General features: G+C 39.2%; 1 protein-coding gene across 4 annotated transcripts in view; it reads right to left on the bottom strand.

Annotated features, from left to right (window-relative positions):
- Positions 1 to 18,580, bottom strand: part of MCC (MCC regulator of WNT signaling pathway) — a 229,532-nt gene that overhangs the window by 53,988 nt on the left and 156,964 nt on the right. For all 4 annotated transcript variants that reach the window (XM_037374454.1, XM_037374455.1, XM_037374456.1 and 1 more), the window contains 3 exons: positions 17,468 to 17,581; positions 10,430 to 10,572; positions 2,881 to 3,017 (listed from right to left, as the gene is read on the bottom strand). In XM_037374454.1, coding sequence (XP_037230351.1) covers positions 2,881 to 3,017; positions 10,430 to 10,572; positions 17,468 to 17,581 — 394 coding nt within the window. The remainder of the gene's footprint in view (positions 1 to 2,880; positions 3,018 to 10,429; positions 10,573 to 17,467; positions 17,582 to 18,580) is intronic.

The raw sequence follows: 18,580 nt of genomic DNA, 5'->3' as shown, positions 1-18,580 counted from the left end.
CGTGGTAGAATTCACCTGGTGCTGTCTCTCAGTTTAGTGCGCTAGTTTAGTATTCCTGACTAACTAGTTAAGGGTTTGCATTAACTGCCAACTGTACAGCACACAAGTGGAGCACTATGAGACAGCAGTGCACCAGCAGTTTCTATACCTTACTAAAAACAGTGGCAGGCACTCTTGCTGGAGGGTGTTCTTTCTACACTACTGCTGCAAGCATTTCGCCATGGTCAGAATTCCTTAATAGCCTCATAGCTGTGGTTCTTACAGGGGACTAAAGTCTGAAATTCAACAGACATGAGACATCAGATTATTGTAGACTACCTTGAAATGCGTCTGTGCAAGAGAAGCCTAAAAGCAGCTGGATGAAAGGATGAGATGATCAGAAAGTACAAAATGGTAAACTTGTTAGCACAAATCTAACTCCACAGCCTAATTTACATAAACACGAACCTACTGCTGACCAAAAAGAAGAGTTTAGAATGATCTCACATGTATCGTATGAAAAATGTGAATGGGCCATACATACATAACTTTGCTCTCGGAAGTCATACTCACTAGTTCCTGACTAGCAGCCACGCATCTGTTGTGATAATACCGAAATTTCCTTTACAGCACTCGTTTAGGAGCAGCATGCTTTTAAGCCGGATGCTTAATTGTAAAAAGGTCTATTTAGTTCACTTGAATTTATTTGCTTCCTTAACATCCTCTGTAACAGACATTTTCTCCATTTAAACAACCTTCACAAGACCTTGCATGCTGAGTTTTGTTCCTACAATAATATTTTTGCCCAGAAAAATAAGAGTTTACAATAATGAGAAGCCCATTTCCCACAGAAAACCAGTACAACCTAATCACAAGCTCTGCAAGACACACTGGAGAGTACTCATCATTTTAGTTCTTGGTGTTTTATTGCCTGTAGCAATAGAGTAGCATATCCACATGCATTAGTGTATCATGACGTATTTTACTGTTTGTAGTAAGTTCCTGATGTTCATTCCATTAGGGCAGTAAGCAAGGTCATGCACATGATTATATATCCTATATCTAGAAGGATAAAACAATATGTATGTATTTGTGTATATATGTGTCACACAAAGATTTCTTTTCCAGGAATATAGAAACAAAACCCAAAAAGGACAGAGGCTATGTGTAGAAGGAAAACATGGAAAAAAAGCAAGAATCCCTAGAGTTAACATGCTTATTTTGCCCGTTGCTATACTTCATTTTATTGCCGTATTTCCCACTGTTAGCAGAAACTTCAGCGGGTAACTTGCTGTTAATGTACACAAACCCTGCTTTAGCTCCACCTCATGAAGAAAATAAATCAAAGCCCTATCCCTCCCCTCCCCTTCTCCCCAAATGCTGAAAAGTAAATTGGTTTGAAATTTTTTGTCAAAAGAATGTTAAAAAAAGAGGAAAGAACATTAAGGGAAAAAAAGTCCTTATGTTAGGATCTGTTTGAGTAGGAACTTAATAGTGAGCATTAACTTTTGAAAGTAAAAACATTAAAGTTTTAAGAATATAAAAACTTTTACTAAAATCTCTTGACTTCATTATATACTTTGTTAAGCACACTCCAAACTTCGTACGTCAGACACTTTGCAATTACATTATTAATACTCTTCTATCAAAGTTTCTAGAAATTAAAGACACTGAAATACAAATGTGCTGTAGCAGGTCTTGCATTTATAAACAAATACAGCTCCAGAGCTGGTGTATTCATTTCAATTTAAGAAATCATAGAGAAAATCTTTTTTATATGGTTGCTTACAATATCAACATGTTTTCTACATTATTAAACTCCATTTAAGGGCACTGAACACTATGTCCACAAGTCAGCCTGGTCTCGGGTCCATTCCTCTAAAGGCACTGTACTAGAAAAAACAGCAAAAAGTTCTCAATAGAAAGAGCACTGCCCAAAAAAGTGGAAACTGTCTTAGTACAGTTTCTTATGTATGGAAGTAAATATTGCATGTTGCAATGTAACCATAAAAACCTAATATACAGTTACTAGCTTCATATTCAAGGATTACAAATTCTGCAACAGGGCTTAAAACTGCTATTTAAATGGTTTCCTAGAACACTGCTTGCGTACAGTATCACCCACAGAAGCTCCTAGGCACCTAGCTAGTTTACCTAGGGAAGAAAATGAAAACCAACTAGTTGGTTTAAATATAAATTAAGAGAAACAGTGTTGCGATGAGAATTCTGGAAATCAGTCACAGTGAGGATTACACCAGACTTTTGCCAGTCTGCAGCTATGGTGCTCAGCAATTGTGCTCAAATGCTTAAAACATTATCATACCGAAGGCCTAAAACATGCCTGCCCTCTTAGTTTTTAATGAGAAAAGAATAGTTACAGACAGTATGGAGATGCTCCCTCCTTGCACTATATTTGAACGGCTTGTGTCAGATTTATCCTTGTCTAAACCAATTTCAATAAGCTATCCAATTCCATACTTTAGAAAGGCTCTCAAATTTCAAATAGTGTAGACAACCTTTATAATTAGGCTGTAAAAGAACTAGATAGACAGTTCCATTCCCATCCTTTTTCCTCCGACATCTATTCTGTTTGTAATTCTTCTCTAGACTACTCTGTAGGCACATGTAAGGCATGTGAATAGCCTCCCCGCCTGCTTCTTCCCCAAAATTCATAAGCTCTCCTGAGCAATCCCTCCATTTTGGACTCCATAGCTATTCTACATCAAGGCACAGAGGTTACTTTGCATCTAAGTTCATACTTGCGGAGAAGTTCAGCATTTGTTGTGATTAATACAGCCTAGATTCATTTATTTCCTCAGCAATCATATGGATTTGATTTTCAAAGGCTATAATGCATTTCTGGTGCAAGAAGGCATCATGTCTATAAGAAGAATAACTCACCCATGTCTGCAGTAACCATGGTGGACTGATTCTCTGGTACCGAAACAGAATTCTGGTCCATGCTGCGTGAGTCTTCATTAACCTCATGCTGGCTTTGGCTGAGCTCTGACCGTAGCTCCGAATACTCATCTTCCTCCCTGGGAGACAGAGCAAAGGCAGAAATAAAATCCCGAGGAGATACATATCTCCATGACACTTATTTCAGACCTGTAAGCCTAGTCACAGGACACAATCCACACAAGTGTAAGTGTTTTTGTCCAGCCAGTAGAGAAGGGTTTATTGCCTTTACCACAAAGCAGCTGTGCTATACCCAGAACACCCACTTGCAGCAGCCAGTGCCTGGTTTCCATTTCTTTATTCCCAAGTTCATCACTACTCCAGACCACTGTACAAGGAAACAACAGGTGGAACTGAGTGCAAGCAAGGGTGTGCGCAAGAAGGACATACAGCGCTCTGCAGTAACTCCCCAACTGATAATTCCTCATCAGCACAAGTGGCTTTTGATCCCAAAGTGGATTAGCAACAATCGATTTTGGTCTCTCTCAGTTCAAGGATGGCATCGGCTGGTGTGCAAAAGCAAGCACGCACATGCACGCGCCTGCATATATGTATCAAAATGCTCCTGGGGACAGGTAGGGTTTTCTTTTTCTCTTACCAAAAGGAAGAGAACAGTAAAGTGAGTATAGCACTGAACTAATGGAGTTAGTGGAAAATAAAAAGCTTTAATTACCTAGGTTTTAACTTATTTGTCAAGCTGGTTCTACTAAAATAATTTTAGACACAAAATACTTTAGCTAAAGCTAATGAGCTTAAAAAATCAGAGCTTTTCCCTCCTGTCTCCGTACTATGAGTTCAAAGCACTGGGGAAGAAGATAAGTAAATGAGTAACAGCTTTGCTTGAGAACATTTGTAAATATTTTTTCTTTTGATCAACTTGTTGATTCAACTCAGGGTTGGGTTTTTTTTTTCAGTTCATGACTGTTTTGACATTAAATTACATATTTTAAACATGAGAAGAACACCAGCTTATCCAGGTGCAGAGCCTCTCTGATAAGTAAGCAAACAGCCATCATTTTGTTACACGCTCAATTAAATGCAGGGAATCCTTCTGCTGCAGATTCAGCAGAAAAGTGTGAGAATGGAACTGTCTGGATTTGGAAACAATAAGAAACAGCAAAGAGCTATCTGGGGATCTGCATCCGGGAGGGGCATTTGTACTGTTAAGTCTGCTGCATGTTACATGGTGATGAGCGTTTCTTGCAGAAATATTACAGGATTTAGCTTGGAGGTGTGTCTGGATTTGCCAGGCAAAATAGCAGAGAAGATGGCCCATACATACACAGAACAAGGACAGAAGGAAAGTCTGCTCTCAAAGTTGCAGAGGTGACAATTTATAAATCAGGCCAACTCAAAAAAGGAATTTCAGCTTGCTTGCCAAGCACTGTTTCCCAAGGTACTGAAATGTAATTTCTACAGGAACTAGTACGCTCTTCTACCCCTTACATTTGCTTCAGTGCAAAGGAAGTCTGACTTTATCAGAAGCACTTTGGGACAAACAATGCAGGTCAGCTGGTTAAAACTGAAACTTAGATCAAAGAAAGGGCTTTGAGGTATCAGGCAATACAGGTTTAAGAAAGTGTGAGAACTAAATAATGAATAGGATGAATTAAAACAGTGTAATGAAGACACATAAGCGTGAGTTAATGTTCCATGAACTCTATTATTAGCCACAGCACAAGCCAGTTGTAATTAGCTTTAGACAAAAACAATTACCAAGCACTCAAACAGTTGCATTTTTTTGAACTGAAGGTAATTCATTTTTTCATTTATGCAGCAATTAGTCCTACATTTTTAAAACCTGAATTACCTCTACAAATGGACAAGAGGCTGTACTGATCATAAAACAATGCCACACACAATAATAATTTCTCACCGCTCTTCTTTTGGTTCTTGCTGCATAGATTTTCTGTTTAAAATTCCAACACAGCTTCATCTAACTGTAGCACAACTGTTGCTTTTTCCTTTTAAACACTCTCACTATCCTGGGGCAGTTGAAAAGTATGTCATGTGGCAGGACTCACACCCTTCCAATGGCTCAAGCCAGAGGTCAGCTTCTGAATGAATGAATGCTTCTAAGATCTGACCAGACAGATCAGAAATCCATTTCTGGTAAAGTGACGGCAAGGTCAATCAGCCTTTCTACCACCAGCCTCACAGGGGCAGACCAAGGGATAAAACACAAGGGGCAGTTCAAGGGGAGTGATGCATCACAAACATAAACTCTGCCTTCAAAACTGAAGTTGGCAGTAACAGAAGGTACTGTACGTGACTCCCCTTCCCCTAACGCAGAAGAGTCCTCCGTGGCACTGGAAATGCAAGGCGCTCAACAGATAACAGCAGCCACTGAATGCCTGCCACACCACCCAGAAGGTGGAGGCACTACAACTTCCTTGTTGCTGCCATCGTCCAGGGCCTGGCTGGAAAAAAGTAGGTATTTGTTGTCCTATGGGCTCTAACGGTTCCTAGTTGCTGGAATGTCAAGGCAAGTTGAAAACAATTAGGATCAGATCAAGCTGGTCTAAACACAGAGCAACCTGGGACCAATGCTGGAGCAAAACTGTGCATTTTACAGGTCCGTCTGCACTTACTGCTTTCCTCATGTTCAGGTGCAACCAAGGGTCTTGACCGCTGCACAGACACTGAGAAAAACCTGATCAAATAGTGAGAAAACGGCACATTTTCAACACCCTTCCATACCACTAATAAGTTCTGCCAGGACAATGGCAAGGTGCACGTTCTCTTCATGGCTGCAAACAGTGCATAGCTGCACACTTCAGGTGCCAGCAGTTTTTCAACAACCATTTTACTCAAACAAGTATTTTTAAGGCATTCTAAGACCCTCAGATAGAAAACACTAGAGGTGTACGTGCATGGCAGCCCAGAGATTGACTGCTCCCTGTGCATCCCACTTGAGGTCCCTCCCAACTAACTCACTCATGAACAAATAGCGACACGCTGGAGATGACGCATCACTGAAGGCAGGTGGGGCTGGGCATTCTGTGCTGAAGCCACCACCATCACACCCACAATGCCATTTGAATTGAGCTGAAGTAGCTTCCACCAAGCACATATTTAAAAGCTAGAATCAGAGATCCAGGTCATTGTGTAAACACGACTACAAGTGTTACCTGTGATGCTGTAGTCTATTCTCTCTTCTTCTTCCTCATTAACTCCAACACAACCTATTTTCTGAATATATTTCAGATTAAAAGCTGTAAATCTGAACAAATGGTTTTATAGAAATGGGTTACAAGCTTCTTGACAACTGTTTCAAATAATCCTTAGCAGGCACCTATATTCAACAGAGTATATTTCTGTTTGGTATTGTTAAAGTTCCTTAATATTTTTAAGAGTTGCAGAGATGTACCCAAACAGACACTAGTTTAGAAATAATTTGTTCTCTTCCTTTTTCCTTTTGCTTAACCTCAATCTGACATCTGAGAGACTGTCACTCATAGACCAATGTTGTTTCTACACAACCAAGTTACAGATGATTTTGCCAGCCAAAGACATGATCAAGAAAAAACAGCTGAGTTTGACTGAATCTAAGGCAATACTAAAAACATTTGAAGTCAGAAATATTCACTTTTAATGTAGACAATTCCCTTTTAGCACACTACCATGTAATTTGAAAATCCTTTCTGTCCTTCAGAGTTATCAGGTGTATCCTTTATGTCCAAGCATTCACAATATGACTCTACAATTGGGAAAATCCATTTGATTGGCTTTTCCATCTTCTTAGTTGTACACACTTTTGAGAGAAAATGGGGAGTAGGCATCCACCTTGTCAAAGGACAGAGAACCTTTGCAATGCAAAAAACTTGTGTTCTACAAATTGAAACAGCAGAAGTAGGAGTAACACTGCCACTGGCATCTATTTGACATGTTAAAGATAACGCCACTTAGTGAAAGCTGTTCAATCTAAAAGAAGCTGACAAAATGTGCTCTGCATGGTCATCACAGGCTCTTCTGCCCAACAGTCTTCCAGGGTTCGATGAAAGCCTGTTTCTTGAGTTTTACAATAAACTTAAAACATAAGCCATCTCCTGCCACTCTCACCCAAATAATGTAGATGCGAACAGTGAGACACTGTCACACAATTATAATTTTTCAAGAAAAACCCCAAGATTTATGTCTCCAGACTGCTCAAATGAAAAAAAGCATCCTCATCCTAGTGGACCACTTCTTTAGTGTCTTTTTGCTCCCAAATTGCTACCTTCTTAATTGGTAGTGGGTAAATTCTGCACCATCACACATTAAGTACCAGGCAAGCAGGAGGCTCATGTACTTGCACAGCATGAGTACAGGCAACTGTCTTTTTAGCCTTAATATCAAGTCAGTTACAGCTGTATTTCAGCTTTTTTTTGGTGAGGTCAGGCTTCCAAACCAGCTGGGCTGTACAGAGCAGCACCAGGGAGATGAGACAATTGCAGATGAATGTTGGCTTGCTCCCGCAACAATGGTGACCTCATTTTCCTTAGGGAATGCTGGAAGAATGTAGCGCAAGAGCAGCAGCTAACTTCATGTGGCCACACACATGGAACTTGTTGTACTCAAGAAATGGCTAGCAAACCTAGAACAATCCTGGAAACTTCTAAAAACACTCCTGTAAGATTACTGTTACTAAGATCAGCATATCAGATATACCTGGGAGGAGGCACAGGCATTGACATGTGTCTTCAGCTCTCTTCTAGAGCTGGCATTACTAAACCACATGAGCAAAAGCCATTACACAAGCTGTGTAAAACCTCTGACACTGCAAAAAGAAAAAGAAACCAAACCAAAAAACCCCACCAAAACCCAGAGAGAAAAATCCTTGGAATGGGGAACATTAAACTAGCTTACATAGCTTGCTGACACTCCTCAGACTGCTGCAATGACCTTATTCAGATTTAAACACTCTTTCTGCTTACTTTCTGCCCTACTTTCTGAGGGTACTACTCACATTCAAACAAAGAGCTACAAATTTAAAGATAATACAGCTTAAGGATAGTCAAATAATCTCCAAGAAACTCTGGCTTCTTCTAATTGTTTCCATAACATTTTTAGGTTTTGTAAGGAACCATGAAGAGTGTCATAAAAGCAGCAGTATATCAAGCTACATGTTATTTTTACAGCGTAAGAACGACACATGGAAAGACCAAACAATCCCTGTGTCAGCACTGAGTAAACATTTATCTGTTATGCAATTAATGTATACTCAAGAAAACTGTTTCCAGAAAGACAGCCTAAATTTTGTGACAGCACAAGTAAAGCCTGCACTCAGTATTACTCGCAGCTACCCAAGGGTCAAATCAAAATTAAAATCCCTCCTTTCTTCTGGTTCAGAGGAAACCATGAATGCTGAGGCCGAGCAGGGCCGTGCTCCCAGAACTCTTCCTCCCAGGACACTTTTGTTCCAGCTCCCCCGCTCCCGGTCCCCATGGCCAAGGGTGGAGCACTGTGAGTCACACCTGTCCCAGCAAGGACAGCAATCACACCACCCTTGCTCTGTGGGGTGGAACACTTCTGACTAACGCAACCAGATCGCAGAGCAGATTTGCAGAAAGCCACAGCAGGAAGTATCAGTTTTCGTTTCTTTCAGTTGTCTTTATAAAACCTTATGGAATCCCTCCAGTTCTTCCTCTGCTGGCTGTTTTTCGAGGGAATATTACTCCTCTGTTCCCCAGACACCAAATTATTGGCCTGCCAAAGAAAACAAGCTATCCCAATCATTAAAGGAAATTAAAAAAAAAAATCCACTAACTTAGTAAACATTTTTATTCCTACTAATAAAACCAGAACAAATAAAAACAGAGGAGGCATCCTAGCTCTCTGAGGAAAACAAGCTCTCATGCAATAGGACCAAAGAGGTGGGGCATGACAGCGATGCCCTGTTGCAGCAGTATTGCTCTGATGCCTCCAAACACCTGCACCCCACCAAACGGGCAGCAAAACTGCACTCTGCGCGAGAAGCAGCATGTGCTTCCCATCAAGTTTGTTTCTTACACCTCACTTTTCTGCATATGCTACAGCTGGCTTGTTTATGGACATGGTTGAACATTGACAGTATCCACCCAATTCCAGTATTTTGTAATTGAACACCACTTGTCACTTAGCTTGCCACAGGGACTCCAAACAAACAATTTTAATGGATTCTATGTAATATTTTTCTTAAGTGTCGGAGGACTTCTGCAATTCAAGAAAAAGGTACGAATGCAGCTCTCATGCTTCTCAGATATTGCTCTTCAACCAGTCTTTTCAATTGGTAGAGCTTTACCAGAGAGATGAGCGGGATGGGCAGCCAGTATCACACTGCAAAGAAAGGTGACTCGAAACAAGACAAATGGGAATTCTGTCTGCAGACGTGTCAAGCATGAATCAACAAGGGAGTCACGGGGATTTTTTTCATAGTATTTCCAGTTTTAGAAGATACTTACCTGAAAAATCTCACCATGACCACTGCTAGTTATGATCATCTCAGTTGGCAAAATTAATCTTCTTGAATATATTAACATAATGTGATTCTATCGCTGCTTTTATAGTGTTACATACACACAATGATACTTCCTCTTATTTATGGTACACCAAACCTTTTTATTTTTGCAAAGAAATATTTGCATGAGAGGTTAAGTGTGTAGTAACAACGTGGCCTTGTGCTAGTAGAAACATTTACAAGGAAGAATAAATGAAGCAGTTATCAAAAAACTTGCAGCTAATGGGCAAGGAAAACTGAAAATTTGTGACATGGGTAGAGCACCATGTCAGCATTACCTAAAAAGTATCATATCTAATCTGATGTTCTCAGAAAATCCATAGATTCTAGCAGTTTAGCTGCATCCTCACAAGCTAAACTAAGTTTCTTCCTCGTTCTAGTCCAGCTTTCTCTAGGTTGAGAATAATGGGCAAAAGCAAGTGAACAAATGTGTTTTCCTGTAGTCAAATGTTAAGTTTATTTTAACACAGTAACGAGTAATGACCTAGTGTAATACCCCAAGCTTTGCTGCTCCAAGGACAGGCAACAACGTAGTACGTACCATTGTGTTCTGTCACAAACACCAGTACAAGCAGAGGCAAAACCTAGTGAAATCCATTTGAGCCATGCTTCTCACCACAAGTGATTTCGCTTAGGTGATCTATAGGATGCCACAAAATAAAGCTAAAAGCAGAGGTGCAGGCTGGGTGGCTACATCTTCCTTTATCCACCATTACTATCACTTACCTGGTATCCTGGCACGTATGTCACGCTAAAGGAATATTTAGATGGCACAGTGTAGCTCTTTGCAGTGCTCATTAGGCTTTGCAAAGTATGATTTTGCCAGAGAGAATATAGCACTTTTGAGCCTGGGGATGATACTCTGCAGAACACATACCTTAATTATGGGCAGCTACTCAGTACCAGTCATAACAAGCCTAACCACCTTAAAGACAGCACCTACTTAGAGTGTAATTCACATCATCTTTTGCACCATTCTTGGACCGGCCCAGAATTTCCAGGAAGTTGTTGTACCTTATTGTTGTTCCCTGTAGTCGATCAATCTTCTTATTTAATTCAGCAATAATACTGTGCAGCTCCGTGATTCGTTCCTCGTAGCGTAGTGTTGTTCGCTCCTGTACATCTTCGTGCTCTCTCATCAGGTGGGACTGTTCACACTAAAGCAGAGAAGCAAGGAACAGAAATGGTCTTATGAATAACTGCACAGAGATACAAGGAGATACTGAGATACAAGGAGAAAGTGTACACCATTAATGGTCTTCTTGCTCATCAAACCAACACTGCCTTAGCAAGAGAAAAGGACAGATGCAAAATACTGACAGGTACACAAGATTTTAAGTATAATGCAGTGTACTTGTATTAATTTTTTTCCTAAAGGGCAGAAACTACCCTTCCTGCTTGAACAAAAAACACCATTTGCAACTCAAAATAGCTATAAATAACTGATCTTTGAATCCACGATGCATCATAAACCTTCAGAGATCTACCCAACGTGGTCTGAATTCGAACAAGTCCTAAGGCAGAAACCACATTATTACAAAGAAAAGTAACCACACTTCAAGTTTATGATTTCTTCCCTAGTATGAGTATTTGTTTTCATTAGGCTTTAAAGATAACGTAGCATATTTTTTATTATTTTATTCCTCTATAATGAAATGCTTATTATTTGAACAATCAAAAGGCTACATGGCTGCTTGTTTTTCACATGTATTACAAAATCCTCCTTTTTCTTTCCCATAGAATTTTAAATCCAGCCTCTCTAGCTCATTCCTCATGCCAGCAAACACTACACTTCAGTTACAGCAAACAATTACAATCTACTGCAATTACAATCCAACAGTACATGCTGATTGAAATTACTCCTGGTAGTGGCTGGAAAGAGCAAGACTTCTAACATTTTGCTTCTGACCCCCTGTAGGAAACAGGCAAGCCTCCTTCCAACCACAGAATGGTATGTACTATGCTGTCAGTAAAAGAAAATTCACAAGCCAACTGACAGTATAAAACCCACACTCATTAACTGAAGATGTGCAATGTAAGATCCTAGTAGCATTTCTAAAGGCTACAATTTATAGTAATGTATAATGTTCTCCAACATTCCTGCATCAAAACTTATTTTTTCAAATCCAGTTATACAGAGATAAATCCCTCAACTCTTTGTATCAAAAATATGAAAATTATACACAAACTAGCAAGTGTGACAGAACTTTCATACTTTTGGCCACTCATATTCACAGGTTAAGAACATAATTTACATAAAAGGCTACCTGAGAACTAAAATCTACATTAAGCTTCAATAAAATTTTTCTTTAAAATTTTAAATAAAACTTATTTCAGTATTTTAAAGTTCCAGGAATATTCACACTGAAAAGTAGCCCAGACAGTACAGCACCCTTCCACAGACTACAACAAAATAGTTCCTTACTCCAGCTGGAGTCAAAAGCACTTTCACCTATGCCAAGACAGATTGTATCTTCACACTGAAGAGGAGAGCAAAGGGTCACATTTTAGGAGACTGATAATGTTCACATGGCTTTAGAGGCTTCATGTGTGCAACTGACATGATTATACATGTATATTATAATGACTCTTTATTGTAGGATCATTACACAACTTCTCATGTTTTCATATCTTAACTGGCTGAAGAACTGCCACGGTTTTCAAAGTGCAGAAATAACACAGAGAAAATGTTTAACAAAAGCTTTAGAACAGATTTAAGTGCAATAAAGAGTTGCTTATTCTGCCTTTCTAAACCTAAATTTCCTCTGACACACATTGATACCCATGAACGCTACCTAAGCATTATCCCTATCTATCAATTATATGCACTGCTTTTTCCTTTCAGACGAAGAGGATGTTTCAGATGGAGTGTGTAATAATTATTTTCAGACAATAAATAAAAACCCTATCACAAGAACTCTTGACTTTCTAAGCCATGCACTGAAAAGCAGAATTTGTTTATCTTGACTGAAAATATATGGACTCTAGCTAATGGACCTCAGCTACATTACCAGACTTGCTTTCTATTTTCCCCAGCCATTTCTCAGTCACCATTTTTCAGGATAACCATCATTTAGTGACAGACATACTTTGTGCACAACCAGCAGTCTGGCAATATAAGACAACAGCTTAACATTTGATTTTTTTAAAAGGGTTCTTGGATTACCTTGAGCAAAAGTAACTGCAAAAGGCAGAAAGGAAACCTCTGTGCCAGACAGGACATGATGCTAAGAAGGACTGCTGTACCTTGGAGGTGGGTACAGTTACATCTCATAAGTTCTGGTCATGGATGATCCATGACAAGTTTCAACTGAAAAAGGCAAAAGCATCCAAACAGTGGAAACATAGTTCGGTATGAATCTCAAAATGCAGCAATGGAAAATTCTCCTGGTTACACAGGATTGCTCCTTATTATGGCACATTCATCTCAAAGCTTAAAAGGGAAAAGAAACAAATACATGTTCTGGTACCCATTGCTAAAGGTTTGGGGGTTTTTTTCTGGGAGACTGAACCTGTTCATCATCCTCTAGAGTTTCTGTGTCCTTTGAGTCTCAGAACAATAATCTGCCATCAGTTCCTGTTTCTTCCCAAGGTGTACACATTCAGCTCTTGCAATTTATTTGCATGGCAGTCACACAAACTTTTTAAGATAAATACCTCTTTCCCTCATCCTTCTTCCAGCTTCATACTTAAGTTCTGATCAAAATCATTATCTAATGATAATTATTATCTAATGATAATTATCTAATGAGCTCTAATTCTCTGAGAAAGTGAACTGGGATAATCCACTGAGAGACTGCAAAAGATGAGCAACTGCTGAAGTCAGGAGAGAAGTTTCCAGCACAGTTCTCTGTGTAAGTGACCCTTGGCTGGTTTCTGATACAAACTAAAAAGGTTATTTCAATTACAGTATAAATTAACAATGCCTGGAAACACTTTTGTCTGACCTCTGGATGCTAGGAAACCACCACGGGAGCAAGAATAATATGAGGGAGAAGGAGGATGAGAAAATATTTTAACCCAAGAAGAATAGTCTCGCAACACATGATTCTACTGCCTATCAATGTACAAAAATTCCTAGTGCAAGAAACACTGCCAGTGCAACCTCTGTGTTCAATTTGCCATGTTCAGTCAGAGGACAACAAAAGAACCACCACCAGCAGTGCTTGGTAAGAGATCCCTCGCTGCCTCAGGCCCTGCAGAGAGGAACACGGCTGTGGCATTGCTCACCCAGAATACAAGTCATCACCTGAATGAGCCACAAGGACAAACCTGTCTAACAGGCTCACAGGAGCTAAAAAGCCTTTGCTCAACTAATACAGTATTTTAATTTAAGATGAGTGGCAGATTTTAAAGTGGCAATCCATTCAACTAATTTTAAGTATAAACACAAGTCCATCGTGCCAAATCCTCTATCACAGAAACACACACAGTCAGAATGAATTTGGTGGTATATTCTATATATACTTGATGTGGAAGAAGTATATAAATACACAGGACTAATCCATGTGAGAGAAAGAAGTCACACAGCAGAATGAGTAATTCCTATGTTCATCAGAACACCATGCATTTCTGTTTCAAGTTACTTTGTTAAATGAGAAACTGAAACCTTCCTTTGAAGTTCACACCTTCTTAGACAGCTACAGACTGTTAGTTTTATTTTTAAACTGAAATTCTGCTGCTCCTCCCCACATTGTGAATAACCAAGAGGATGGTAAAGAATTATTACTGCAGTAATGGGACTTACTGCTGTGTGATACAGGGCACAGAATGATGCAGCACAATCTATGACCCTGAGTCCAGAGCTATTATAAAACTAAAATAACAAGAACTAAGCACAAAGAATGAGAGAGCAGGACTAGCTTGTGAGAGGAAACTATAAGAAAGATGTAGTAATAAGTGAATTACCTATTCTTGTTGTATTTGCTGAAACGCTCAGCATGTTATTAAATTCCATGTTCTATCATAAGACTGAAGAACTCAATGTCACAGGATGCAGGAAATGCCAAGAATGTAGATAGATTAGAAAGAAGATTAGATAAATCCAAGGAGGATAGAACCATAGAGGAATATTAAATGTGTTGCAGCCGCCTGCTCATGCACGTTGGCTGAAAGGTGGGGGCGTATGAAGGAGGACAACTCTCTATATGCATTTCTTATGCTCTCCTTTCAGACATCCACTATTTATCACTATCTAAGCCAGGATAATGTGCCAGACAGAGCTAGTAGAAAGCACTACTTTTCTTCTCATAACCACAGAAAGATTTTTGGAAGACGACATTAGTTGTGGCTGACCAGTACTTTACAGCAAATTTCATTCAAGAGATCACTCTCTTGCCAATCTGTACACAGACAAAAACACAGCGACAAGGAGGAGATCTGCTGTTTTAGTGAAATAATAGAAGGGTGTAGGCAAATGCTCTAGCAGGTCTCCACAGACTGCAGTTTTGGAAATGAGCATGCTACAGCAACCAGTAATCAATTACGTCATTTTACAAGATTTTAAGCACAGACTATCCAACTATTTTTCTTCACCATTTGTCATTTATTACTTGAATTGTGGTTCCCCAAATCACCTCAGCTCTGCAAATCACTAATCCTTTCTTCCAAAGTGTCTCACATGACTGATGAAATGATGGGAAAGGTACTACCAAAAATGTGTTTTAAGAGCTGTTTGTTCCAGGGAGCATTTACCACGCCAGCTGAAATGAAACATGTGCTGCCTTTTTTAGTCCAGATGCAGAATAGAGATTTAATACTGACCCACTAGCATCTGAATATGTTTATGCAGAACCTCAAACATCTCTTATTTAATTTATGCCTTCTGAACCTCTGATTTGCATTAGTAAGGAAGAAATGCATTAGACAGAGGTTGTAGAGGAAAAAATGATATGACACATGATACCATTTTGGATGAATCTCTCTGGAGTGGGAGGAAAAGTTCAAAAAATTATGTTAAGTGGAGCATCTACTCAGAAGTGATGCAGTTAGAAAAAGAAGAATCAGTAAAGTGGTTTCACCAGATTCTGTCTCTGTACTCAAACATAGCCAATATATTGAATATATGAGCTGTGCTTGTTTAATGGCGTAATCCTTAAAAAAGATTGTATTTTATTTACTACATGCCCTAAGACATTTCTATCCACTTGAGGGCTTTTAAAAAAAAAAAAACAACAACCTGAGAAGAGCGAAAACATTAAAACTTTATAGAAATTGTTCATTAAAAAGTAATTTATTTTTTGTTATCTGAAAGCTAGCTAGCATGCTAGCTTTCAATTATTCTGTGCTATTTACAGTTCAGGTAGCAGCTGCCACCACACTTGTGTTTGCAAGTACACAGCCGAAAATCAGGTAAAACTCCTCAGGTTTACAAATGAGCACTATATACACATGCGTAATTGGTAACCCATCAAAGAAAACACCAAACAGTCTCGTGCCAACAGAGCACATGCTAAATGGGATTAAGGCCTGATCCTTAGTCCCAGTCACCATCCATGGGGACACATTACTATATGGGAGAACCGACAAGGCAGTCTTCATTAAAAATACATATATAATCTCTCAGTTAAACAAAGATCTGGAATTAAAAACAAAACACTAACAAAACCCCTGTGGTTAGGACTAGATGCTGCAGAGTTGTACGTTACAAAAAAGTCAGTGTAGCCATGCAGAATGGTGTGGATCATTTGGATACAGTGGATCCATCAGACTGCTTAATGATTGTCCAATGCAGCCTCATATCAAATTGCACGTCAGAAAGAGGACTCCATCTCTCTGACTGCAGTCGAAATTAGAAAAGGGTCTCAGGTTTACAGCTGATGAGCAATGTTAACTACCAGCATGGCTCTGGCTCACGTATCAAGAGAAATAAAAATATTAAATTGTTTTTTATTTCTGGACATTGCATTGATGGTTTGCAATAAGAGTATCACAAGTCTGAAAACCTTAAAGGTAGCTGAAAAAACATCAGAGAATATGAGCAAGAGCCAAAATATTGTTGGAAGACTGACATAAGAGCCTTAAAATCTAGATTGCTTTAACATTTCTACATTTGGCTTGTGTTTAAGTAACACACAGATACAAGCCCTTATCAAAATGCTGAATACCGAATACTCTAAATTTGCAAAAATCACAGAATGGCTGAGATTGACATAGACCTCTGGAAGTCAATCATCCAATCCCCTGTCCAACTCAACAAAGAACACCTACAGCAGGTTGCCCAAGACCTGATCCAGGTGGCTTGAGTACTTCCAGGGTTGGAGATTCTACAGGCTCTCCAGGCAACAAATAAGATGCTATACTTTACAGGACAAAATGCTTTGACTGTCTCTATGCAAGTATAAAAGAGTATATATTTGGAATTAGTTTTGAAATGTAAAGTACTTGTAAAACAGGTTTGTCAGAATGACAGTATCTGAAAACAAAGGTTTTGTTTAGAGAAGAGAGAAATATTAAGAACAACAGTTTTCCCTGTTTGCATTTGCCTCTCTACATCTATCTTTATCTGAAAAGATACTTTTTTAAGAACTGTGAAAGCATTAGAGTTCAGACCTTATTCTTATTTAATCCCTTGGCTTTCCACCGACTGTGTTTTCCACAACAGATACACGAAGTGGCTTACTAAAGCCAGGCTGGGATCACAAATCATTTCTCACATACCACCAAAGCACTGCCAATTTGCAACAGCTTTTGATCAGCATAAATCCGTGATGTGCTTGAATCTGGCCCAGGAGTGGAAGGCTCTGCAATCAGTTACCTAATCCATGGAGTATGCTGCAATTTTTATATTCTAAAATATTTCAAAGCAGTCACTGTTTATATTGGCTTCAAAACAAAACCAATCTAATTCTTTCTTGGTATTTTTCAGAAGAATGTAATCAGCATACAAAACTTGAAACCCACGGCAGCTATGTTTCTTGCAGTCTTCAAATTCTTTCCACTTGTGACACTGTTCAGAGATTTTACCCTCTCCCCACATATCCTATTTCTCTCTGAAGAACAAGGAGCACACAAAACCAAGGACCATCTTTAGAATCTTGAACTATTGCTCACCTGTGCTTTCGCCAATTTCTTTTCCAACAGGTCACGCTCCCTTTCTGTTTGTTGTAGACGTTTATTAAGCTCCACTATGTCTCCCTTTAATGAAGCCAGGGCTGCTAAATGAAGCTAGAAGGCAAAAGGAAAAAAAAATAATTAGCCCATTCAGAAGCCATGTGGCAGCAGTATTTGAAAGAAGATACAGTATTACACAGCACCTACAGTGTCTGTGGATTTGGGTAGTAAGCAATAGGAACTTTAGTGTAACAAAAGTCTAAAAGAAATCCACATGCAGCTAAACACGTTTTAAATGGAAATGTCCCCTCCAGGCAGCCTACACATCCCTTCATCAGAAAACACATTATAAGGCTAAATACAGTGAAGTATAATTCAGCTGGAAATGTGTAGGTTAGTTCTAATGTTAGTTTAATAGGAAATAGCTTGAGTCTTGTGTTATAAAACCTTATATTAAATGTTGACTCAGATTTGTATCGTAAAAGAAGGTGTATCATGTTTTGATGCCTTCAGACATGCAGACGTTATCAGTTTGGTGAAGGGAATAACTCCACACATAGGATTCAGTTTTATTTCGCAACTAAAGCTTACTCCACTTTGGGCTACTGCTCTGCAGTTGTTTTTCTCCTTGGTCCCACGTCAGTGAGTTTCAGTGATTCTAATCTACTGAAGCCACACATGAAGAACCTGAACTGTTTTTCTTTCTGCACCAGATCCTTTTGAGGACAGACATGTTCTACCTTTAAGTGATAGCATGTGGAAATATAGAGCACACTAGGGTAACTAAAGTAATCTATATTATATTAAGTACACAACTTAGAAATTAAGAACAATTCTTAAAAGAACCCTATACTTGTAACTCATCCACACTCTCTTCCTGTCCTTAAATATCTCATTCCTCATTACACCAAAGGCACCAGCTAGAATTCAACACTCTGTACTGACAACTACAACCGAAAAGTCCAGGAGGAAAACTAGCCACTAATACTGAAGTCTTTCTTTGTAGTAGTAAAGAAACAACTCCACGTTATACTGGGTGACTTGACAAAAGCTTCACACCGGACCAAGCAACGCAGCAAACATCGTTCTGCAGCCAAGACTCAGACTGAAACA

The sequence above is a fragment of the Falco rusticolus genome, chromosome Z, assembly GCF_015220075.1.
Source record: "Falco rusticolus isolate bFalRus1 chromosome Z, bFalRus1.pri, whole genome shotgun sequence".
In the NCBI taxonomy this organism is placed as follows: domain Eukaryota; kingdom Metazoa; phylum Chordata; class Aves; order Falconiformes; family Falconidae; genus Falco; species Falco rusticolus.
The sequence above is the reverse complement of the archived record's forward strand: the minus strand, read 5'-3'. Positions and strand labels throughout refer to the sequence as shown.